At 48.8% G+C, this 26,863-nt stretch overlaps 1 protein-coding gene across 4 annotated transcripts in view; it reads right to left on the reverse strand.

Annotated features, from left to right (window-relative positions):
- The window catches only part of ASAP2 (ArfGAP with SH3 domain, ankyrin repeat and PH domain 2), a 202,054-nt gene that overhangs the window by 88,806 nt on the left and 86,385 nt on the right, over nucleotides 1–26,863 (reverse strand). For all 4 annotated transcript variants that reach the window (XM_075557132.1, XM_075557131.1, XM_075557130.1 and 1 more), the window contains exon 3: nucleotides 15,615–15,760. In XM_075557132.1, coding sequence (XP_075413247.1) covers nucleotides 15,615–15,760 — 146 coding nt within the window. The remainder of the gene's footprint in view (nucleotides 1–15,614; nucleotides 15,761–26,863) is intronic.

The following is a 26,863-nucleotide window of genomic DNA, read 5'->3' on the forward strand; positions in this document are numbered from 1 at the left end:
AAATATGAACACACCAAGGCCTGGAAGGAAGGCAGCCGCCTGCTTACCCTCCACACAGGCCCTGGAACACCTTTCTGCTACAAGGCAGGAAGGCCGAAACGAGCCCCAACACCTCATTTTTCCATCGAGACCCTTCTTAGCAAGTGTTCCCACATGAAGTGGGACACAGAAGTAGGGAACAGCTGGTCCAGTGCTGGAAGCTTCCAGAGGCAGCGACTAAGCCCTCGTACCTGTGTGTGACAACATGACAATCGGTGGTGAGGCTTCAGGCATCTACTGTCCAACACCATAAGGCACTAGGCTATAAATACAGGCAAATCCATATGTAAATATATATGAATGATAGGGACATACATCTATGTACATATGTTTATATCAAGTATCAAGGTAGCAGACGGACACTGGGCCTCTACTCAAGTACTGTGTTAACACAAGAACACTTTGTTCTAATAACCTGGCATTCTGTGATGCTCACCTTCACGACATGATCACTGAAGACAAAATGGGTGCATAAGAAAACATGGTCAAGAAAGCTGATGGTGCCCGGCTATTAAAAGACATAGCACCTGGTGTCTTAAAGGCTTAAAGATAAACAAGAGGCCATCTAGCAGGGAAGCAACAAAGCCCACATGGAAGGAGCACACCAGCCTGTGTGATCACAAGGTGTCGACTACATTAGGTATCAGGCATCAGAAAACCCAAAACAAACAATCACATGGATGTGAATTGGGCGGGGGGGGGGGGGGAGGTTTGTCGGTGTGAAAACCCAAAGCCAACCAGTAGACAACTGAACATCCCCTCACAGAAGGGTTCTAAGGAAGAGACAAGCCAGTTGGGGTGCAGTATAGCACCAATGACGTATATAGCATCCTTCTAGTTCTTTAATGTATCCCCTCCCCATTATCATGACCCCAGCTCTATCTTACAAGTCCAGCTAGACCATAGCAATGTACAGTGGCTCAGATAAGAGCTCTCAACACATGGAATTCAGGACAGCTAAACCCCCTCAGGAACAATAATGGGAGTAACGAGATCATGAGGGTAGGGGGAAGGTGGGAGAGAAAGAGGGAACGGACTGCAATGATCGCATATCACCACCACCCCAGGGTGACAAACAAAAATGTGGTGAAGGGAGACAGTGGATGGTGTAAGAGATAAACAGTAACTTATAATTGATAAAGGAGTCATGAGGGAGGGAGGGTGAGGAAGGGAGGGGAAAAAGAGGAGCTGATACGCAGGGCTCAAGTAGAAATAAAATGTTTTGAGAATGATGAGGGCAACAAATGTACAAATGTGCTTGACACAATGGATGTATGTATGGATCGTGATGAGTTGTACGAGCCCCCAATAAAATTATTTTTTAAATATGCTTGATACAATGGTTATATGGATTGTTATAAGAGCTGTAATAGCCCCCAATAAAATGATTTTTTAAAAAGACGCTAGGCTGAAGGTACTCCTTACCATTTAAAAGGAGATCAAGTCACACATTCAGTTCCTCTGTCACATTGGCCACACTGAAGTACCCGGTAGTCACCTGTGGCTAGCAGCTTAACACTTGGCTGGAGCACATGTAAGCCATTTCTACCAACACAGAAATTTCCAGAAGATAGCAATACTAAGACCATAGATTCCCAAACTTATTTGGCCTACAGCTCTTCTTCAAAAAACAAAACAAAAAAATTACTCAGTTCCCCCTGGCAACAAGAACCTCTCAACCGCCCTGCCACCCGGTCAAGTCTGACGCGTAGAAGCCCTGTAGGGCAGGGCGCAAGGGCCCCCATGGGCCTCTGAGACATAACTCTTTATGTGAATAGACAAGCCCACCTTGCTATCTGATCCCTTTTCAGAAAACAAATTATTCAGCACCCTGTGACAAACAAAGCGACGTCTGCACCGCCCATCCCAGGGCTTCTTAAACCTTTCCCTACGAGCCTTGTCCTGGAGAAGTACACATCAGGGGAAGTGCTACCAGACACACCTTGGCTTCGTAACGCGCTGGATTTTGAATTCACTTTTGGTCACTGCACATTCAGAAACCTTTTATTACTGCCGCATTTTTTGGACCCCCACATTCAGTTATGTAACCCCATATTGGGCCATGACTCAGTTCAGCAGCTTTGCCGTGGCCTCGATGTCAGGATAATAGGCATCTGCTCAGGACCCCCACCCCCACCCGGTCCAGGTGGCAACATGATCCACTTTGGGAAATAATGCTTTAAAAATCTTTAAACAAATTCACAGCGGTATAAGTGATATCCAATAAAGTGCACCTATTTCAAGGGTACGGTTTGTGAGATCACTGTATGCACAAGCCAAGGAAACCAAATAAAGTCAGTGGGCAGAGCCGTCACCTCCAAGGTTCCTTGTCCCTTTGTTGTCTCCATCTCCCAGGACACAGGTGTTGCTGACTCGCTTGTCACAACCCACACTTCCGGTTTGCTAAGGTTTTCTACCCATACAATCAAACCATACACGCACAGTTCCTAAGAGTCCCAGTGGTCATGCGTAACGCTAACCCACTGCCAGTGCTGTGGCCTCCCCATCCCGGCGGCGGCGGTTTCCGACAGGGCTGTTCTTCTCTGTGCTATGGGGGGCAGTGAGCAAGGGCAGCACGCTGAAGGCCATCGTTCGCAGGTCCTGCATTCTTATACAAGTCACACACACTTTACACCTGGGTTTGCTGTTTGCTTCTAGCCACCTGCGCAACCCAACCAAGCCACGCTAGTTTCCTCAGCAAGGTAAGGGTGGGCGCGTTCTTGGTGAAAAAACAGAGTATTCAAAAAAAAATACAGTATTCTGTTTCCTCTGGCGCCTTTCATTATTCTGGAATGGCCACAATTCCTCTGCGAGCCATTCGCGGCCATGTCTGTACCAACAGCCAGTCCTTCTAACTGGCTAGTAGTATTCCTCTGTATGGACGTAAGAGCTTCTGTTTACCTTGGTGGCCGACCTGGAACACAGTGCCAGCGACAGTCATGAGACGGGGACGCGTAAGCAGCGGTCAGGAGGTCTTTGTATAAAGGAACATTTGAGTCCTGAAGGGAGCAGGGCAGGGAGCCGTGTGGGGATGTGGTCACAAGAAAGGTCTCAGAAAGGCAAAAGCACAGGCCAAGTTTACTAGAGCATTGCCAGGGGCAAGCGGGCTGGAGGAAACGGGGAGCCAAGTGTCTGTCTGGGATGCTCGTGGAAAGAGACTGTGACGGCAGCTGCCCGGCGTGTCACTAAGTTGAACTGACAACTGACTGAAGTGGAAATGCTGCCGTCTGAACTGGGTGACCTTAAAGTTTCTAAAGCACACTCTTGGCCGAGGGGACTTCCAACACAAGGGCCTTGAGGGGAGTGTGTCTGACAGGTTCCAAGAGCTGTGTCCAGGTTCTTTCTGAAGGAAGGCTCTGATTTGGAAAGTGTGCTCAACCGGGCAGACCTTTTTTGGACAAACAGATGCTGCTGGGCAAAAAGGCCTGGTGGTGCAGAGCGCCAAAGGGCACGAGCCAGGTGCTTTCCCTAAGTCTCAGAAGGACCAGGTGCAGGAGGAGTTGTCATCCCCATTTTACAGAGGTAGACATAAAGAAAGGCTTAACGAAGTCAGTTTTCAGGGTACAGATCCCCTTTGCCCCAATGGCACAACTAAAGTTGAGCTGAAAAGTCTAACGTTGGAGCCTTTCCTACCGTTTCACTATTAAACATGCTGGAACGTTCAGCCTCGTGGAGAAGACAGCTTGCCTCTGATAGGAGGATCAAATCGAGCTAAATCGTGAGACTGAATAAATGCTTCCACCTGAGGTGCCTCTGCAGCCAGGCCTCAGTTACAAATGAGATCTGCTTCTAAGTATGTTTCTCAAGTGCAACCCCAGGTGTAAAGCCCCCAGCCGGCCCTCGGAACAGCGAGGAGGCTGTCTGGTCCCGTGGAGATTTGCCGTCTTGGGAAGTGACAGACAGGTTCCAGTCTGTCCCGCAGGGCCACAACGAGTCAGAATCAAATCCACAGCAGTCACTTTGGGTTGTTGGCTTTAGTAAGACCTGCACGTGTAGCCAGGGAAGGAAATTGTAAGACAGAGGTGTCAAACTGGCGACGAGGGCCGCATGCAGCCCCCAATGGTCTGAAATAAAATGTAATGAGGGAATTGTGTATACAGTATTGCCTCAATCTCCCCTAAGTGCTATTTTATTCATAACAATTTTTTCGATTTTCTTTTTATTTCAGAGCATCGCATAATGGGCCACAAAAGTTTATCTTGGGGGCCGCTTATGGACCATGGCCCACCAGTTTGACACCCTGCTGTAGGAATTTACTTCCCATTCAGGTTGGTTTGCTGGTCCTAAGTAAAGGCGCATCTGTAGCTGGTAGGTGCCCCGAGTCGGTTCCGACCCATAGCACCCCGTGCACAACATAAGGAAACACTGCACGGTCCGGCACCACCATCCTCACAAGTGTTCCTGTGCCTGAGCCCATTGCTGCAGCCACTGTGTCCATCCCGTTCCCTTTTTCGCTGCCCCTCCACTTTCCCAAGCATGACGTCCTCCTCTTCAGGGACTGGTCTCTCCTGACACCATGTCCCAAGCGTGTCAGACAAAGCCGCGCACCTACACCTGACCCGGGTACTGCCCACAGCAGGGAATCAATCAGGTCTGCATGCAACAAGTAAAGAAGGAAAACCATCTTGGGTATTAATTTTCATGGTTGGTGTAGGCAAAGAGATGTTCTCCTGTAGATTACTGGCAGTGCCTTTCTGATCTAGTAGACACATCCAGAGGCCTGCTTACCCCCTCCCACAAAGAGGCCCTGAACAGATGGTCCCAGTCCCGCTGCTCTGGCAGCGAGCCTCCCTGATCGTCTGTCTAATGAAGAAGGGGGCAGGGAAGCCCATGCCCATCTTGAGTGCTGAACACAAACTGAAAGATCAAACCCCACCAGCTGCCAAAAGCATATTGGCAACTTCCACGCCAGAGAAAGGGGTGGCGAGTGTCAAGTCGACCCAGTTTCGGCTTTTCACGCTGCTTCTCTGGCAGTGACATTGCCTTGATCTTTCAGGTTCAAGTGGATCAAAAACAATGCGCCTCTGCCCTCGTCCACCTGAGAAGGAACGGTGAAGGCCCAGTCTGAGAGGGGAGGGGGTCGGACAGAGCACAGGGCAGCGCGCGAGCTCGTCAATTCACAAGTCTTCCAAAACCTACCCCGTGTGAGGGGGTTAGTTAAAGCCACGAACCCAGCAGGAAAGCACTTTGCCGAATTTTATCACCGGCAAGAGTCCAAGCTCAGAGAGTTCTGCTGTAGCTTCAGCTTGGCAAGCTGAGTCTCAACGTTCCCCAGAGGAAGAGTCAGAAAGAGGGCGTAGCCCAGGCTATCCTCTGGGGCAGTGGCTCTCCGAGCTGGTGCCTGGCCAGCACTGTCAGCGTTACCTCAAGGTTTGTTAAAAATACAAATTCTGGGGCCTTTCCCTAGACCTGTGGAGTCAAAACCTTTGAGAGTGGAGCCTGAGAAGCACACTTCAGGTTGGTGAGAGGCCTGAGTCTGCCTTTCTAATTACGGCCATGTTGACTGGCACAGATTGCATTGTGTCTCTCCCAAAGGTGCCATGTGATGCTTGGGGGCTCGGCAGTCACAGGAAGATGCCATCTGGCAGTCCTCTGATCAGATCAGTCAATTAGGTGGACGGGGATTGGGCTGGTTGGTGTACAGAACCCTTACCCCTGGCGCAGCCCTGATCTGCCGGGGAGGGGAATGGCCCTGGGGTGTGGCCTGAGACACCTTTTATCTGATAGGGGAGGGGGAAGGGTGCAGAGAGAGAGAGAGAGGAGCTGAGAGCAGGTTGCATCCTTTGACCCCAGGACCCCTCTGAGGGGAACTTCCTAACTCCAGGAGAAGACTGATGGCAGGGCTGTCCTCCCAGGGCTGATAGAGAAGGACCGACCCCTGGACTTTCAGCCTCCTAAATGGAGGGAGGAGGGCTCTCGGATGTGAAGGCCACCCACGGAGGCAGTGGCTCCTGTGGGCTCTGCATTTGGAAAGCCTCTATTCTAGAGCAATGCGTCTCTAACGACAAGGTGCCGTCCAAGGACACTTCTGATTCTGTGGGCCTACGGGTGGAGCACACAGCACCTGCAGGTCTCGATACTCCCCGACAGTCCCCACAACGAGGGTCCCAGATGGCCTCCGTGAGTAAAGGCTCCGGCTCTTGGGGGACTGACAGACGGACATAATGGAAACCACCCTCATCCGAGTACTGTATGAACTAGAATCAGGGATCGACAGATATTGATGCCGGTCCCTTGGTTTTAGACTTTGCAGAATGCAATCTACAATGTCCACGTAAGGGACACATACTATAACAGATTTTGCTGCAGACTCCCTCAGAGAGATGAGGGCTGGACTCAGTGCTGAGCATGTCAGTCTGACCAACAGGAAGAGAAATGGACATGCAGCCTTCCAAGTTCGCCGGGCCCCTGGTACTCATTCCTGCTCCCTCCCAGGGCCCAAGCCTGTCCCTTATCCTAAAGAACCTCTCTCTCTCTTCCCTTCACCAGCCATCCCCTGGAGAAGGAGTGCCTCTACTTCTTGACCCGAGGTTTCTTCTCACATGACTCCAGCTCAGCTTCTGCTTTTGCAGGAATAGAGGGGGAAAAAATCACAGTGGCCTGATCGCCACAGCCAGCAGGCCTCAGCCACCCCTAGGGGGTTCCCTTCCCCAGCCCCTCCCTGCTGCCCCGAGGAAGCTGAGCCCTCTGCCTCCATCCACGGCCTCCACTGGGGACCTCCCACAAGCTCTTTCTTAGGGTCGGCGTAAGCTGTTTCTTTCTAAAAGCCTGATGTGCCTGCGCCGCGGCAGTGGTTCTTTTAAGACCAGCAATGAGAACATACAGCATGGCCCCACACCAGCCAGTTCTTCATTCACTCACGTGTTCAAACGATGATCTCTTTAAAATTTTAATGAGTCATTTTATCGGGGGCCGTGATAGTTCTTATAACAATCTTTTAACATCAGCCGTATCCAACACATCTGTACATATGTTGCCAAAGGGAGAGAGGACCCTGACCTCAACCTGGTATGCCAAACCAGTGAACTAACAGAGAGCTCTGTGAGAGAGAGGCGGGGGAGGCGGGGAGGGAGGGGGGAGAGAACTGTATCCCGGCCCACCAAGCCTCAGGGATGGCATCCCTGCTCTGAGCAGCCAAAGCACAAAGAGGACTGTTGGGCCAGTCCCACTATGAGACATGACATCCCCTCACTGACCCACAGCACTGCAGCGGACAGCACTGAAGACACAGTGCGGGATCTGTGCCTGATCTGACACCTCCACACTGGGCGAAATATGAAGGGAGTGCAACAGAGCAGCAAGGGGTGCAAAGCAACGAAGACCCCGAGGAATCCCCCAAGTAGACTTCAGACTCAGGAAGCAGGGCTTGCACCTCATCAGACTCAATTGGAAAGATTCATAAGGGTTGGCAGACAGGCCTAGAACTATTTATAGGCCTTTTCTTCTTCTATTTGCTCATGTCTATCTATATAAGATAGGCGAGATAAACAATCCTGAGGAGAAAACAATAGGACCAATGGTTCGGAGTGGAGGGAGAGGGGGATGTGGGAAAAAGGGAGGGAGGAGTCAACAAACCCAGGGACAAGAGAACAATAGATCTAAAATCGATGGTGAGGAGGGCATAGAATGCCTGGTGGGGTTTGATCAAGTGCAATGTAGCCAAGAGGAATTACTGAAGGTCAAACATGATAATAGGTCAAGAGGAAGTAAAAGGAAATAGAGGAAAGAAGTAGGAGGCAAAAAACATTTATGTAAATATAAGCATGTGTATATGTAAATATATCAATAATGATAAGGATATAGGTCTATGTTCATATATTTATATGTTAAGTGTCAAGATAGCAGACGGACACAGGACCTCTATTCAAGTTCTCCCTCAATGCAAGAACACTTTGTTCTAATGACCTGGCATTCTGTGATGCTCACCTTCCCAACACAATCGCTGAATACAAAATAAGTGCATAAGAAAACATGGTGAAGAAAGCTGATGGTGCCCGGCTATTAAAAGACATAGCATCTGTAGTCTTAAAGACTTAAAGGTAAACAAGAGGCATCTAGCAGGGAACTAACAAAGCCCAAATGGAAGAAACACACCACCCTACGTGATCACAAGGCGTGGATAGAATCAGGTAGCAGACATCAGAAGACTCAAAACAAACAATCATATCAATGCAAACGAGGGGATCAGAGAGGAGACCCAAAGCCGTTGGTAAATTGGACAGCCCCTCACAGAAGGGTCACAAGGAAGGGATAAGCTAATCAAGTTGCAGTATATCACCAACGAAACACACAACATTCCTCTAGTTCTTTACTTCTTCCTCACCCCCATTATCATGACCTCAGTTCTACCTTTACCTTACATATCCAGCTAGACTGGAGCATGTACACTGATACAGATGAGAACTCTTGACACACAGAATCCAGGACAGATAAACCCCTCAGGAACAATAATGGGAGTAGCAATACCATGAGGGCACGGGGAAGGTGAGGAGAGAAGGGAGAAAAGGGGGAACTGATGGAAACGACTGATATAAAATCCCTCCCACCTCTCCAGGGGGATGAACAACAGAAACATGGGTGAAGGGAGACAGCGGACAGTGTAAGATATGAAAATAATAATAATTTATAATTTATCAAGGGGAGGGGAGGGGAAGGAGGGAGGGAAGGAAAAAGACGAGCTAATACCAAGGACTCAATCGTTTGAAAACATTTTCTTTCTACTTATATTTGAAAAGCATCTCCTATACAGGTTCTAGAAACTGTTAGACATTTGCATGATGTGTGTTCATCAACCTGACATGTGTGCACATGGATTCCATGCTACCTGTGACTATGTGGTCCCAGCAACAGCCACGAATTCGAGGTCCAAGGTCTGGTAGCCACAGCTCCGGGCTCTGTGGTGCCGTGTACAGTCTGTCAGTGCACACGCTGCACTGCACCAGATTTTAACACTGGTAAAGCAGGACACCAGCGGGACACCATTGATAAAACTCATATCCTGGCAAAATAGCCACATGGCAGACGAAAACCATATACCCTAGCTTGTCATTCATTCTTTCCAAAAATGGGGACTTTTTTAAAACGCCGTGGGACGCGGGACAAATTGTTAAAAATCCGGACTGTCCCGCCAAAAGTGGAACGACTAGTCACCTTACAGTAGGAGCATCTGCACGCCTCTCTCAGCAGAGCATGTGTGAGTTACGAAGCGAGCACCCTTTCTAGCCCTGGGTGCAGCAAAGCACCTTGAGGAGCCAGTGGCTTTTCGCACGGAATTCTCCCTCTCTGCCCAAGGCCTGGTCTGTTCCTACCGTCTCCTTCTCCCACTCTGACACTTTGATTTCTCACCTTCTCTGGTGCCTAGAGGTCAAAGGACCTTGAGGCTACAAGGGGGCGATGCGTTCCCCGTAAGAGGAGGAAAGGTCTGAGAGGACAACTGAAGCACACTACAGATGGCTGTGAAACAGCCAGGGCAGTGCCTTTGAGAACACTGCTCTTCGCGGTCTAAACTGTAGCCATATTTTAGTTTTGTGAGGATTTATGACTCTCGGAAGCAGCTTATAATGTTGACATCTTGGGCATTCTAGACACCGCATTTCCCATGAAAACCCTAACTGTAAATTAAAAGCCGTTGCCACGGAGTCGATTCCAGCTCCTGGGGCCCCACGTGCGTGACAGTAGGACTGTGCCCCACAGGGTGTCCAATGACTGAAGCCACTACCAAGTTCACCAGCGCTTTCTGCTGAAAAGCCTCTGGGCAAGCCAGCAGCACCATCCTTTCTCTTGGTAGCCACGTGCATAAACTACTGTTGAAAAACAAGGAAACAAACAAGGAGCCATGGCTTCCAGACGACCAAAGTCCTTCGTCTCACTAGATGAGCCCCCAAACCCTCCTCACTTAAAATCCACTGGCTCAACGAACATGCACCTCCACTGAGCCATCTCGTGTCCGGGCAGAAAATAAGACCCCCGAGAGGCCAACATGTGTTGGCAACCAGTGGGGGCAGTGCGTCAGAACGCTAACCGGCAGGTGTCCGAAATGGAAAGCCAAGCCTAACAAAAAATGTTTTCAGTGCAATGCCATCAAACCAACTGACTCCCCGAGTCTGGAGCTAACATGCAGTGGGGACTATGGGTAGGGGTCATACGTTTGGTTCCAACCCACAGTGACCCTGTGCACAACAGAATGAAAACACTGCCTGCTTCTGCGTTACTCTCATCATTGCGATCCAAGTCTACTGTTGCAGCCCCTGCGTCGATCCATCCGTGTCACCGAGTCGCCTGCTTTACTTGCAGATCCTCCACTTTACCAGCAAGCGTGGTGTCTTTCTCCAGGGACTGGTCTCTCCTGCCACCATGTCCAAAGTTGTGAGCCGACGTCCTGCCATCCTCGCATCTAAGGAATGCTCCGGTGGTACTTCTTCCAAAACAGGTTTCTGTGTGTTCTTCTGAGAGTCTATGTTCTTTTCATTGTTCTTCGCCAGCACCGTAATTCAAAGGCATCCATGGATTTGTGGTCCCCTTTCTTCACAGTCCAACTTTCACAGGCAGGTGAGGCTAATGACCATGCCCTGGCTTGCATCAGAGGCACCTTAGTCTGCAAAGTGACATCCTTGCTCTTGAAGAAAAAAATATATATACCACAATCTCACACAGCTCAGAAGAAAATTAATGCCCCAAACACTAAGACATCCCCCCCACCGAACCCCGTAGGGAGCTATAATCAGTTCTCTTGTCTCATAAGAAAATAACAGTTAAAGAGCAAAGAGTTTCTGGAAGTACCAAGGATGCGCGTTTCTAGTAGCAGATTTTAGTATTCAGTATCAAGGCAAGCTCGATTCACATGGAAAGCTATCCCACCCACTGCACCTGACTGATGCTGCTGGGAAAGCCACTCTCCGTGCGATGACCACGGCAACAAGGGAAGCACACCTCTCCACTAGGCACTGTGCCCTCCACGCAGGGAGCCACCCCCTTCTGCCCCCCAGGAGACCGCACTGGGTCCCTTTAAGGCTACAGTGTCTTCTAACTACAAGCATCAGTGCAAACTAGTCCTGATGAATGTGACTGCTGCCTGGTGGAACTTCCAGGTTCCTTTCAATGAGAATGGCAAGGAATTCTGCAGCCACAGGGCCTCCTCCCTGTCACCCTGGACTCTGTCCTCAACACATGCTGGTTGTCATTTGACACGGGCCTTCAAAGAGAGCGGGTTACACAGCCTGAAGAACAGAGATGTTTTAGTACCAATTCTCTGGAATCAAGAGCAATGATGCTATCCCAGAGTACATTACAAAAGCCATTCCTCAGCACGGAAATGGCCCTGGATTCGCACATCCCTCTGGTAAACGGAAAACAGCACCAAAAGAGAGCTGACTTTATACTTCACAGGTTACATTTCAAGAGAGGCCTGTTTATCCCCCACCCCACCCCCATCCTGAAAACTGCAGACTTTCTGAAGGTGAGAATCTCACCCATTCCTAAGGAAATCTCACTTCATGTTAAGTTGGCCTCCTTTGGAGATGTTCCAAATGCTTTATACACATTCTTTCATTTCACAGAGCAGGTAGGTGGGAATTCTCATTTTCTCTGGACAAGGGGTAGAACTGAGACGCGTGGCCATAGAGAACCAAAAACTTTTTTTTTTAATGTTTGAGAAAGAAGAAAAGCAAGGCTTTAAAAATAATAGATGGGGCAGATGTGACCAAAAATAGGAACAATGGTACACAAAATACCCAAAGGGGAGAATTCCCCTGTACTCAGCTCATTCTGCACAGCAGCTTCTCAGACGCTGCTACTTTGCATCTCTATGGCGGTATCGCTTCCACACTGCATGCTGGCCTGGAAAGATCAGGCATGGAGAATGAGAGACTGTCTCTCTCCCCCTCTCTGATCTTTGCTGGGAAACAGGATCAACAATCTTCTAAGGACACAAAGGAAAAGCTGATCCCAAGGCAAAGCACTTGTAGTACAGCAACCGTCACACTGGTTTTAGTGCGCTAGCATCTCAGCATGACACTGAGACGTCACACGCCTGTGCTGGGGTGTGTACACGTACATGTACACGTACACGTACACGTACACACACACACACACACACACACACACACTGGACCTTGCTGCTGGAGCTATGAAGCAAACAGAGCTTTATGGGCCTTCTTTCAAAGGAACAAGGCCTACAACTACTCCATTGCCTCCCACCCAGCCATGCAAGGACGTGATCAGGAACCTTTAAAGGCCACCACAGAAACAGGATGGGTTTGGAGATCTCAGACTGATTTGAATCCCAACTCTGTTATTTGCTAGCTACGGACCAGGATGCTACTTAATGTGTGCAAGCCCACGTTTTCTACAATAGGGAACTAGTACAATCTAGCCGGCACCTCTGCTGGGAGGCTGCACTCACAACAGTATACCCTCAATGTTAGCCTGGTGCCCACTGCCCTGCCGGCGTCCATGACACCTCGGCCACTGATCCCTTCTCCAAGATGGGGAATGTGGGAGGTACACAATTTCAGGTGAACTTGACAAGAGTGAAGGGGTGGAGTCCAGCCTGTCAATCAGGTCACAGCCTGATGCCTCCTTAAGGGTGTGACCTTCTGAGGCCTCCCTGGAGTCTGAAGAGGAATTCATGGACTAATATAGGATTATGCTAAGATCAAATTTAGGGATTTGACCTGGACTGGTCTGGGATGTTATTACTTCTTGACTGAAAAGTTCTCCCTTACACATCCATGAGTGTCAGTGAATCTGTTTCTCTCGTCAGCCTGGCCTCACACAGGGAGCATCTGGCACCAGCGCATTGGGAGGTACGGACACCAGCAAAGCCACTGAGCTCAGTGAGGGGGTTGCTCTGCTTCTGTTGGAACAGGAAGTCAGGAGGAGAAGGCGCCTTCATTTACGCAGCAGCCAGTGCACTTGGGGTCCCCACGGTGGCACACTGCAGGGGGTCTCTGCACCTCCCGCAGGCTGACAAGGACTCAGCCTCCATAAATTGGGGATAACACTGACTCCTTTTGCAAGGATTAGATAAGCTAGAATGTGTGAAAGCAACAGGCTACATTCTACACACAAAGCCTTATCACCCCCTTTTCCACCGATGAGGACACCCAGGTCTAGAGATGAGCGGAACAAAGATAAAGTTGCCTGTCACTGGGCTGTGATGGGAGAGACTCCAGGCCTCCTCCTATCTGCTTCCCGTGGTTGTTGTCAGACTGGGGACTATTCCTGTGTGCAGGGGACTACTCCACAGGCGGGGGCTCAAGGCTGTGACCTTTCAGGATCTCACAGGGACAGGCCTGCTCCCCGAGGCTTGTGGGCAGGTGCTGGTTGAGCCATTGGCCCTATTTCCAACGTGGTCAGTGTCCTGTGGCGGCCTCTCGTACAGTTCCGCTAGACTCCCCTGTGCTGTCCTCTGGGGCCCTCTTTCTCGTGGCCCTCTTCTGAGTTAACCCCATCTCGCTACAGCACTTCCTTGAAGCCTTTCAGAGCTGTGACGCGTGGGAGTTCAGGTTGGAGCCATGCATGTCTGCATCTCTTGCCCTGCTGGCTGGGTGTTGGGAGAAGCACTGCTCTGTGCTTTCAGCTCCCCAGTGTTCCTGCTGAGAAGTTCAAGGGCATCCTGCTGTGTAATCTTGTGCGTGCTCGGTGGGAGCTTTGGAGATCTTTGTGAGATGGGGCAGGGGCGTGTCTGGGTTCCAGTCTTTCCCTTCACTGTGCTGGGCATTCACAAGCCCCTTGTCCGGAGGGAGACATGCGTGCACTCTCCCGTCCGGAGCTTAGCTTGCATCTTGCTGTACTGGCGGTGCCTCCCACCCACCCCAGCTCACTATGTCTCTGTCCACAGTGCCTGTCAGTTGGATGCTGGGGCCTTGAGGATTAAACCCCAAGCCTGGGCTTTCATCTCTTTACCCCCTTTGTCCTGTGTTCTGAGAGATTTCTTTTACTTCAACCCTTCTGAGACTTAGAATCCGCACCTTCTTAAGTGTGCCCTCCCCCCACCTCCCATCTCTAAAGACAAACTATCTCCCACTCTCCTAGTCTCCTTATGTCTCTTCCAAATTCTCTGAGGAATTAAACAAGTTTCTTTAAAGTTTTCTTCCGTTCTTTGGCTTCTCGGCTGTGCTCCACCCCCGCCCCTTCCATCTGTTCTGCTGTTTCAGTCTCTCTCGTTTGTTCCTATTGAAGAGTGAGGCACTCACAAGCCTGAGCAGCCAGCGGGCCTGTTCTCGCTGCAGGAGCCATGCATGTCAGCATCTATCGATATCTTTGTCCGGGGACCGCTCCACGTCTCGGATTAGAGGGAAAAAACCCACCAAGTCCATCTCCTTTGACGCAGTGTTGAGCATTTCATAGATAGGTCTGCTAAGCTTTAGGGACTGAGGCTGAGGAGGAAGGCTGGGGGTCCACCACTCATTATGCAGGCTGTCCTCTGGTTTGGAGAGTAAGAAATGGCTCGTGAACTCTGCCACCACCACCCCAAACGCCAGCCTCTAACTGATTCGAGGGCAAACACAAGCACAGCCACCTGTCCGCACCATTTCCATCTGAAATGTGTGTGGGTGAATCACAGCGGGAGCAACTCGAAGCCTTCACAGTCCTGTCCTTCCCTCTTCCTCTGGTCATTAACTCATACTGTGTCCTTTCCTCCCTGCCCTTCTAAGGCCAGGCTGGCAATCCCACCGTCATCACCCGTCAGGATCCACGAGGAATGTGTTCATTTGTGTGAGCTTCCTGGCTGCTGTTTGTGGCCCACAGAGAAAGCAGGATTTGGGGTTTCCTGTCTTCCCCGACCTTTAGAAGCTGGGAGAAGAAAGAGGAAGATGAGGCCGGGATGATCCCCAGTGCACAGGCTGCGTGGAGGAAATCACCCGGGCGGGCAGGGTCACAAGCAGCTCCCTGGGGCAGCCGGCTTCTTCCAAAGTCTGGTTCCACACTGAGGACAGCACTAGGCAGTCAAGGGCAAGAAAGACCTCAACTTGCCCAAGGTTACTAAGCACCTTCCCCAGGCAATGAACAGCGGGCGCCACACTCTGCATGTGTAAAAAGGAAGACTTACCTCTGTCGGCCTTGCTCTGTGTAGGCTGCACATTTGGGAGCATGCAAGCCCTATAAATATTCACGGTAATTTCTGTGCTCTGATTATAGGTTACCTTACTGTGTGAGACGAGCCTGAAGCATATTTATTAAATATCATAGGCTGAAATGCTAACTATAATTACCAGAAACCCAGGGCTCTTCTCTACAGTTTAGAAACTATTGAAAGTGGAAGTCAGAGGCTCTGAAGAAGACAAGGCTACGTATCCGTTTTGTCTCACAGCTGCACACGTGAAACGCCAGATTTAAATTTCAGAGTCCTATGAGAATACAAATCACAACAAAGTGGCCCAATCTGTCTAGAAAGTGTAAGAACCTTTTAGGTACCATGTGAGGTATGAAACAACTTATTTCTAGTTTATGATACACCTGTTAATTATCCTCTATTGAGCTACCTTTCTGTGCAAAGTAATGGTAATGGTGGGCATTTCACAGGTTAACTGCAGCTCGATACACACCACTCATACTCCCCCAGTCCCACTCACCAGATTTTTGAAAAGTGCGGTCAGCTCCTTGGTAAACACGGAGAACTTCAGGAATGCGCTGCCTAAGTCCGGGTCGTCTCTGCACACACAGTTGCCACCGAACTTCTCCAGCGCTTGGGTGTACTGCTCTTCATTTTCCACATGAGCTACGAGAGCAACGGGAGAGGCACCATGAATGCACAGAGCAAGCATAGAACCCCACTCCCCACCAGGGCCCTCTGAAATGTGAATATAATAGAACACAGGAGCAGAAGAAAACTCGAGAGACGTCCATGACCAGAAATCACCTTGGTGTCACCAATAACCCTTTGTGCCAGGCACAGACCCCAGAGAATCAGCCTGGTGAGCAAGGGGGTTGGGAGGTGTTCTTGAGCCAATTGACACCGGAGATGGGCAAGGGTACCCCAATGGTGCCTTGCCACCTGTGACTTCTGATGAGCTCAAATGGTGGCAGAAGTCACAATTCGGGTTAAGAGACTCTATCCTCTTCCAGAATCTGCACAGGAATCCCACTTCTCAGCCACCTGAAGCGTGAGGCTCCCGTTCCAGGGCAGAAGCCACAGCTACCCTGGTTTCTGAACAGTGGTCTTTCCTCAGGGCAGAGCCTCCATGCATCCGTGCCTGGCACAGCCTCCACCCTCCTCCTTCCTAACTCCACTGCACCACCCTGCAGACTCACCTTTCCTCTGGGAGCCTTGCAAACACCCACCGAGGCCCTGAGTGCCTGGCTATGCCTGGTACCCTTGCACATTGCAGTTTAACAGTGCAGCTGTCTGGAATGTGTGCCCCTCGGGCCATCAGGAAAATTGAAAGGTACCAGGTACCAAGCAGCCCTGACTCACTGCAACCCCATGTCTGTTGGAATCTCAGCACTGTGAGCACTTGGAAGGAGACCAGGAGGCCTTTCTTCTGGGATGCCTCTTGGAGGGTTTGAACAGTCTACCTTCTGCTCAGTAGTCAAGGACTTAGCTGTTTGCATTACCTACCCAGGGCATCCTCTTAGGGGACACGGATTAAGGTGCATTCGTACTGGTGCCTGAAATATAAGATGCACACAATACACATTGCTTGATGAGAAAAGGCAACCCCTGGACATCCCTGGACATCCACCTGATGTCATTTTCCTGTCATGAGGCTTCAGAGAGTGAAGTCCTGGGTTCTAGTTCTCTCACCCAGTGGTTCTTCCTCCCTGTCGGAAATCGAAACGATACATGGATCTATAATCACGGAAGCCAGAGAGGCTCTTCTCAGCTGTATAATGCAGGCACAGGGGCGGGGACCACTTATCTGGTAAGCTGGTGAGACTGAGCCCTCACTGACTAGGTTAGGAATTTTCAAATGAATCTAGCCAGTCTACAATAAAACAATTCTGCTTGCATAGATACCACCTGTTTTTATTTCTTCACCACTTCCAGTAGAAATGGAGCCTGATGGTGTACAGAAACGACAAAGCAGGCAGACGTCACTCTGCATGTGTCTGTCCTCCTTACAGAGAAAGTCTTGGTGTGGGCAGGGCCCCCTCCTGAGCAGCAGGTCCTGACAGCCCCCCCCCACCCCCCGAGGCACACAGGTTCTTAACTCAGGGGGAAAAAAACATGGTCACTGAATGCGGCTGCCTGTGCTGGACCTGACCACCAGGACACACGCATGGAACACGCTTCTGGAGGGCAATCTTTGACCGTGGCATGGGTGGTATGCCAGCATGTGACTGGGGATGTGCTCTGCCCTTGACCTTCAGTGCCACTGGAGTCCCTTGGGGATTCCTATTGGATCAGGTAAACAGAGAAACTCGTTGTATTTACTGTCCCTTTATTTTATTTTTGTGGTCCAGAAAACAAAGTTAACAAAAAAAGCATGGAGTGTTCTGGATAAATTGAATGCATTTTGGAGAGTGTGATCCAACAAACACATTCAAACTAAAACCCAAGCACGTGTGTACACACAACGATCCACAGGAGCAGAGCCCTCGGTGATGTGGGTTCTAGTCCTGCCTGTGCTGGTAAAGACCTGTGTGACCATGTGCCCGCACTGGGATCTCCTGTCGTCTTGGCTACAAAAAGAAGATCAATGTTTACATACCGTGGCAGTTACTTAATTTCGTGTCAACTTGAAGTGCAGGGGTGGAGTCTAGCCTGTCAATCAGGTCACAGCCTGCTGGGGCCTCCTTGTGGGCGTGACCTCCTCGTAAGGAGGGTCTTGGGAACCTTTCCCCATCCCCTCTCTCTCTGCTTCACCTTTATGCCAGTGAGCCACGCTGAGACCTGTGCAAGCCCTGGAGGGGCATCCACCACTACTGGATCCATTAGACTTTGCACCTACTGCCCAGTGATGTTCCTGCACTCTGCATCATGCAGGTGGCTGTGCGAGTGAGTCTGAAGAGGAGCTTATGGACCAGTATTCGACTTAAGGACTTGAGTTGGGCGGGGAAGTTTTCCTGACATACAGTTACTTCGTGATAGCAAGCTCCTACGTAGACATGAGTGTCCTTGGGTTTGTCTCCCTAGTCAACCGGGTCTGAGACAGATGTCCACACGGATAGGAATTAGAGTAAGGCTAGTGAGTTAAAGTACTGTCTGGCTGATAAACACAGGGGAGTTAATTAAAGGCCTGAGAGATAAATGTCTCTGTGAGCCTCGCCTCACTAGTTCTCAGGTCTCTTGCTTTGTGATGATCGGACCTGGGTGGTGCTGCCTTGGCCAGGTTCCTGCTTCAGCTGCCACGGGGAAGACAACTAGCATACATTAAATGCTTACTGTTGTTCTGGGTGGCCGTGGAGTCACCTAGTTTCATGGTGACCCCAGTGCCTGGACCTGTCTCCCCAGCATCCACAACGAGAGGGGGGGTGTGCGTCTGACTGACTGATTTTTGGAAGCAGACCACAAGACCTTCTATCCTCGTAGAGTTCCTTATTCTGGAGGCTCCCCTGAAGCTCGTTCCAAATCACAGCAACAAGCAGTCTTTCACTGGCACCCAGGTGGTGACAAAGGCAGAACGCAAGGTGAGAATTTCACCACTGAGCCACCATGGCCAAAACCGTACAGTTGATAAGAGGCAGGGCAGGAATCAAATACGACAATTTCATACAGCCAAAGCCTCAGTCCAGAAACAGGAAAGAACTACCTGTGATCCCTCCTTCCAGGCTCCTCAGTTACTGTCTGGCCCAGCAAGGTGTTGTCAATCTTCAGAATAACATACAGATCCCCCAATAACCTCAGTGGTGGTCACCAGTTGTTTTCACTTTCGTAGCATGTCAATGAGCTCAGGGGTTCACACTGAAACAGTTTTTATCTACTGCAGTCACTATTGATTTGCCAAGCTCCCACCTTTAGTAAGCTAGAGCTGGGTTAATTTGGATTTTTAAACACATAATTCTCACTCTGCAAATGAACCTGGAGCTTCTTGATAAAAACCCAAGTTCTACGTCTCTCCTTTTCCTGCAGTACTTAGCCTGGTGGCCTGGAATAAAACAGCACACTTTCCATAAATGCACGTTAACTGACTGACCCACTATCCTAAATCTCCCAAAGCTCTCGAGACTTTCCTCCAAGAGGAGAATCGAGGGCCTTCCCTCCCCTTTTGCCAAAAACAAAATTAAAATAGGAACCTAAAATAAACAGCTTGGGAATAAAGTTTCTGGAAACAACCCAAACTGTGTCTATCAGTTTTTATTTACAGAGTTTCCAAAGCTGTTCTAAAAAGAGCTCGCTCTAGCTTGCACTTGCTTGCTCTCTCTCACCTCCCCCTGGCTCCATCCAGTACCTCTAAATTCGGATCTTTTAGATGACCCAAATCCAAGAATCTTGGAGGGCCCTTTTAAAATTAGAATCAGAGTCACTGAGCCAATGCCAAAGTAAGAGCCCTCTCTTCTTGCTATTCTAACCTCTTCATTCCCCCACACGTCACCGCACAATACACAAAGAGACGGGGCAAAGGCGTTCAGAGAAAAATCTATTATGAGGCCAGCAATATGTGTACATAGTAAGCTTGGAAGTATAGGTTAGCTTTTGTTAATAAGCTTTTTAATTGACATTTATTATTAAATATAAACTAGCATCAAGAACAATGCTTAGCTCATATGACTCAAGCAAACATGGCTGGATCCAAAATGAATCCAAAACAAAATTCACTGTCATCAAGCCGGTGCCAACTCACAGCCACCCTGTAGGACAGGGAAGAACTGCCCTGTGGGCTTCCAAGACCAGTGTGACTCTCTATCTTTCTCCTGAGGAGCGGCTGGGGGTTTCAAACTGCTGACGTTGTACAGTTAGCATCTCAACGCGTATCCACTAGGAGCACCAGGGCTCCTACCACAAGCAGAGGCAACATCTGTATGACTGGTCTGTGGACCACATGTGCAGAGACAGCTCCCACAGACAGTGGGGCCCACAGCACGGCGAGGAAGGGAGCCACTGCCACCGCACTGCAAAAGGAGGAGGATAAGTAGAATCCAAGGAACCCTGATGGTGTAGTGGGCTATGTGCTGGCTGCTAACCACAGGCCAGCAGTTCGAACCCACCAGCTGCTCCACCGGGCGAAAGATGAGGCTTTCTACACCTGTAAAGATTGACAGCCTCAGAAACCCACAGCGTAGTTCTACTGTCCTGCAGGGTCATTATGAGTTGTGATTAACTCGAGGGCAGTGATGAGTGAAGTCAAATACAATCATGGTAGCTGCCAAACGTGTTTCTAGAAAGACACACTAATCCACTCACTGGCGGCCTTCAATGTATCAGACAACATCCTGGGCACAGGAACTTTCCAGACAGAGGCAGCAGTAACAGGAAGGTACCGGGACTGCAGGGGCAGATCAGAGAAGTTCATGAGTTCAGAGAGGGTTAACGCTTTCTCTGTTCTAAAGCCCCTGCCAACAAGGAACTCTTGGTCCAAAACCAGCCCAGGCAGCATAGGCCCCATGTCCCACCCTCCTCAGGCCCACCCAGGCCCACTTTACTCTGTCCCTTCAATAGCATTCTGAAAAGTGACCCGCCCAGAATGCAGCCTCCTTCCAGACAAGGATGTCAGAGCTCAGCATGGGGTGACTTGTTCAAGTTCATTCCCTGACTCTCCGCCCAGTGCTCTCCTTACAATTCCTGTTAGCTTATCACACGATCACAGTCCCCAGCTCTGGGCTAAGACAAGCGTATTACAACCCTAGAGTCAAGCACATGCTCTGCTAACCAAACGCAAATGCCAACAACCAGCGGGAAAGAGAAGGGGCTGGGAGGGCCTTCCAGCCCTCTGCTCTCCAACACACAGCCATCCACCATGGTGGCCGGGTGGAGGGCGCATCACCTGCTGACGCCAACATCCCAAGCGTGTACAGACAGCTCTCAGAAGAGACACGTTCTCCTCCAAAGAAGGGGCTTTGTGAGGATGGCGCAGACCCAAATATGAACCACAATTTTCATGTTGAGGGAATTCTGCTCAGCTCAAGATTAATGTTTTTAAACCGCAAACTATCAGCCCTACACATGACCTGGCTTCAGATTTAACATATGGCACGAAATCTCATGGGGAGAGCATTTTCTCAAAGTCAAAGATAATCCCACTTACTCACAGGACTCACCCGGGAGTGTGGCAGGAAAGAGGTCCGTTTGTAGAACTTTCTACCAGATACTCAGGAAAAAAACCTCACTGCCATCCCGATCGGTCTCATTAGAACTGTGCCTGTGGGTTTCCAGAACTCCTTTTTTTAAAGCTTTATTATTATTATTTTAAATCATTTTATTGGAATCTTGTATAACTCTTATCACAATCCATCCATCCATCCATTATGTCAAGCACATTTGTTGCCATCATTACTCTCAAAACATTTTCTTTCTACTTGAGCCTTTGGTATCAGCTCCCCTCACCCCCCCCCCACCCCCCGGCTCACTCACGAACCCATGATAACTTATTAAAATTTTTTCATGTCTTTATGGGAGTTAAAAAGCCTCATCTTTCTCTGTCGGAGAAGGGAGTGGCTTTGAACTGATAGCCTTCAGGTTGGCTGTCCAATGCATAACCCCTACACCATCAGGGCTCCTAGTATCCCAAGTAACTGTGAGATATTCATTCCCAGTTTGGTATTCTTGGTGTCAAAAGCCTTAAAAAACATTTCTTGTCCCACCTGTCTGAATCCAGGAAATGAAGTGATCAGAGAGAAAACCTAATGTACAGCTTGTCAGCTGTCCTCTGTTCAGCTAAACTGCACAGAAAGGAGAACCCAGGACAGGAGGAGTATAGGGATCATGGCCAATTGCCTCCACGAGTAACAGCTGCCCGCACTGCTATGAGAAGGTCTGGTTGGCGCCCATGGGCCATGACTGAATGTTATAATCAAAGATTCCACAGAGAACTCTGATCAAGAGGGGGCGAATACAGAATAGAACTCTCCTGGAGCTCCAGACTTCCTGTAGACCTGAAGGATGGATGAACCCCTGAAACAATGGCTCTGAGATAACTCTTAAATCTTAAGCCAAAGTACCTTCTGAAGTCATAAAACCAAATAGTAGTGTAGCTTAGCTAGTTTAAAAAAGAAAAAAGGCTGCTTTTAGCATTATGCTCCTTGTGAGACCAAATTGCCAAGAGCGATTCAAAAGATCAGATAGGAATCTGGGGGGGGGGGGAGAGAGGTGGCGCAAATTATAAAGGACGAGAATGGCTGGACAACTCCTAGCACACCATCCCTTCCACGGAATCGTCCATGTCGAAACTGAAGAACTGGTGCGCTCGTGAACATGAACACATGAAATTGTCTTACAAAACGTGACATAGGGCCCAAAATAAACTCGGGCTTTGTAGATACAAAAACAAAGGAATTTCTGAAAGTCCAGCAATCCAGAAATGACTACACTGCAGTATATTTACTACATGCAGCATTGTGTAGGGTTGTGTCTCCTACGGATATTTAGTAAATGATACAAGACCTAAAAATACTAATGTACAGAAGAGAACGAATGGAACATATCTCATACTAACCAGGATAGACAAAGTAGCAAACAGTCCAATGTCACGTGCCAGGCATGAGGCCACGTGTCTTCCTGGCTCCATCATTTCTCCTCAGGCAGGTATCTCAGGAGCAGCAGCACATTTTACATGTGTAAATAACTAGCCCAGGGTCACAAGGCTTTCAAGAAGCAAAGCTTTCATCAGGGCTGGTGTCTCAGATCATGAGTTCACCTGCACCTGCCGCAGTTACATAGATAGCAGGATTAGGCCAAAGGGATGAGTTGGTTCTATTGCTTTTCTGAATTTTCCAAAATTTCTAAAAGAAGCTTGTATAATCTTTATAATCAGAGAACCACTTGAAGAATGAGTAACACAAAAAAGAACCTAAAGTACCAGCCACTATGACTAGATCATTGGGCTCTCTGTGCCCACGGCGCTTATAAATTCAGCCATCTCCGAGTCCCTCCCAGATACATTTGCGTGATTTATGTGGGTAGCCTTTGGTACCCACAATCCTGACCTGCATCATCTCTGACCAGACACAAGCATACAAACAGGCTTATTGGAGAGACCCCTTTCCATTTTACAAGCCCTCGGAGCGCCTGCTCAAGGTAAAAACAGGGACTGCTTCCCTTCTTGAAGCTGGGTCACTTGCCATTCCCCCTACCTCCTTCCTCTACCACTATGCCATGTTCCTTCCTATTCCAAAATTCATTTGCTTTTAAGTCTTTCCTGGAGAATTCCCCTTGGTTTTCATTTTGCAAGAAATGACTAGCTCTGTGGTTACGGCCCTATCTGATCACTCTTCAGCTAGGGATGGGTTAACGATGCCAGAGTGTGGGTTGACGACCCACATGGCAATGTCCGGAATCATGACAGCAAAATAACAACGGGCGAGTCGGTGTGAGCCACTGCATCCAGCCCACGCCACCTCTGCACAAACCTCCTGTTGCAGCAGCAAAGGACAAAAATCAAATCACTGTGAACGAGGGGGTGCTGACTGGGGACCCACGGCCCATCTGTAGGCAACTGGACACCCCCTTACAGAAGGGTCGCAGGAGGAGATGAGCCAGTCAGGGTGCAGGATAGCAATGATGAAACACACAGTTTCCTCTAGTTCTTTAATGCTTCCTCCCCCAAACTATCATGATCCCAATTCTATCTTACAAATGTGGCTAGAACAGAGGATGTACATTGGTACAGATGGAACCAGAAACACGGGGAATCCAGGACAGAAGACCCCTCAGGACCAGTGGTGAGAGTGGTGATACCGGGAGGATGGGATGGAAAGGGGGGAACCAATTACAAGGATCTACATATTACCTCCTCCCTGTTGTCCGATGGACAACAGAAAAGTGGGTAAAGGGAGTGGGAAAGATATGACAAAATGATAATTTACAAATTATCAAGGGCTCATGAGGGAGAGGTGATTGGGGAAGGAGAGGAAAAATGAGGAGCTGATACCAAGGGCTCAAGCAGAAAGCAAATGTTTTGGAAATGATGATGGCAACAAATGTACAAATGTGCCTGACACGATGGATGGATGTATGGATTGTGGTAAGAGTTGTACAAGCCCCCAATAAAATGATTTTAAAAATAAAGAAAAGCAAAGAAAAAGTTTTAAAAAAAATCCTGTTGCTCTCGGTGTCGTGTCTGTGAGGAAAGTATCTGCAAAGCAAACCAATTCGTGACTTTATGGAATATACATTCTGATATCACGATCTTTCCCTTCTCATACCTTACTTCCTATTAATTCACACTCACTGCCATCAAGTCAATTCTGACTCACAGCGACCCTACAGGACAGGGTATAACCAACTGTTCCTGTGGGTTTCCAAGACTGTAACTCTTTGAGGAAGTACAAAACCTCCTTTCTCCCAAAGAGCGGCTGGTGGTTCCAAACTGGTGGCCTTGTGGTTAGCAGCCCAGGGGATAGCCTCTACCCCACCACATCTTATTGTGCACACTCCACAGAGCAAGTGAGTCAACAAGAGGCCAGCTCTACTCCTATGCACCTCCTCGGAAAGGAGCTGAGAGGGAGACAAGGAGGCCTGCCGTTTGCCCAGGGTCCCAGGACCGTCACCTCACAAGTAGCCGCTGGAATCACAAGGGACAACAGCTGACTGACCATTCCCGGTAAGGATCGTGTGTGTGTGTGTGGGGGGGGGGGGGGGTTTCAAATGTTCGTGGGCACTTCCCATCACCTTGTCATCCCATTTCCCCATGTGCTTTTTCACGGATAAGTGAAGAAGGACCACTACGATTACGGTGTGATATTGTTCACAGCACACCCTCCATCTGGGTCTGTACACTGCGGAGAGTTCCATGTCTCCAGCTCTCCCCCGAAGAATCCCGAGCTTTTCCATTCACACCATATTGTAGAGTACATAGGGCAAGGTTTCCCAAAGGAATTCCCATAGGGCAGCCCTTGCTATACCCTCCAAGAATGCACAGGTTTATGCGTAGGAGTAATGGGGGCCTTGTAGGCGGGGGAGGGTGTTGTGTTCCTCAGTGAAATTTCCCTGGCTCTGTGCTAATTCAGCTTTAAATTTTCTTAAAACCTCTTCATAATACACCCTCCTGGTTATCCCGTGTCCTTTGAAAAAGCTATCAAGATCACCCTCTGGGAATCCCCCAAAGCAGCGGCCATAGCTTTCTGAGCTAACCTTTCTCCCTGACTTTAATTGGCGTAGCAGATCCCCTTAGAAGAGCAGTTCTCAACCTGTGGGTCGCGACCCCTTTGAGGGTCTAAAGATCATTTCACAGGGATCAGCTAAAACCCCTGAAAACACATCTCCATCTCCAGGCAGGTCCGTCCAAATGCAGATACATATGCCCACATGCGAGTAACAGGTGAGAAGACGGTTACCCAGGCTACACCGTGCTTCAAGACAAAATTTCATTTATTTGTCATTAGAAATAAATATTTCACAATATATAATTACATATTGTTTTGTGATTAATCACTATGCTTTCACTATGTTCAATTTGTAACAATGAAAATACAATCTGCACATCAGATATTTACATGCTAATTCCTAACAGTAGCACAATTAGTTATGAAGTAGCATAATTTTATGGTTGGGGGTCACCACAACATGAGGAACTGTATGAAAGGGTTGAGGCAGGAGGAAGGTTGAGAACCACTGCCTTAGAAGCTGCTGGCTAGGTGGAACATCCCCCCCTCCCTGCTCCCATGGCACCCTAAGGATCCTAAGACAAGTGTCAGACTGAGAGAACTTGTCTGCAGCCACGCACTGATCACGGAGACATGTTTAAGCATGCTGTGCTTGGAATAAACTCGTGTGCACACTAGAGCCCTTGTAGCAGTACTTCTTTACTTACTCTCATATCTGTGTGCACATATATTAATACATATATCTAACCTTTCATCTTCATAGAGACTCCACAGGATTTTATAGCCCAGGAAAGAGGTTCTAGAAACATGGTGAATAATTTAGTTGACTTTTTTATGGTAACAAAAGAATGAGTCAACAGTGTGACAGCATTCCCATCTGTAAAATGTGGGGGGGTTAGCTAGATTGGTAGTTTTTGAATCTTTTGGTTGTCATAGCCACCAATAAAATGAAAACTATGTTCTGGATTATTTCTCTAGGAAAAGTCATAGTCATCCGATTTCCCTGTAATTTTTGAGATGCACAAATCCCTTAAGCCTGTCCATGGATCTTTGTACTCCTTCAGATTATCTACCTTTCCTTAATTAACATGCTGAGCAGACAGTATCTAAACTCCAATTACTCTTCTTAACCAACAGAAAGGAGTATCATCACAGTCGGCTTATCCCTGGAAGACATCCCCCCACGCCTCCCTGAGAGGCAGGGTCCTGGTGCGTCCTACACTCTTCCAGTGACCACGTCCCCATGGAGATGTGCTCATTAGTTTCCCTGATGGCTACAACCTTTCCTCTTGACTCCGTCATTGTCGACATCATAAATACAGATAGATTCTCCGAGGGAGAGCTGCCTCCTCAAACTAGTCGTCACAAAGACGTGGGTGATGTGGCTGGAGGGAAGCCGGGCAGTAACGCCATTGGCACCTTCATTTGCTGGTGGGCACGACTCAAATGAGAACAGTCGCAAACATCAATTAACCGCTGGAACTGATAATGTACAAAGTATGAATCTAGGAAAATTAGAAGGCATCATGAATGAAATGGAACACATAAAGGTCAATATATTTTAGGTGTTAGTGAGCTTAAAAGGGCTGGTATTGGCAAGGTTTTATATATATATATATATATATATATATATATATATATATATATATATATATATATATATATAAAATCTGACACTCAT

Source organism: Tenrec ecaudatus, chromosome 8 (assembly GCF_050624435.1).
Source record: "Tenrec ecaudatus isolate mTenEca1 chromosome 8, mTenEca1.hap1, whole genome shotgun sequence".
In the NCBI taxonomy this organism is placed as follows: Eukaryota; Metazoa; Chordata; class Mammalia; order Afrosoricida; family Tenrecidae; genus Tenrec; species Tenrec ecaudatus.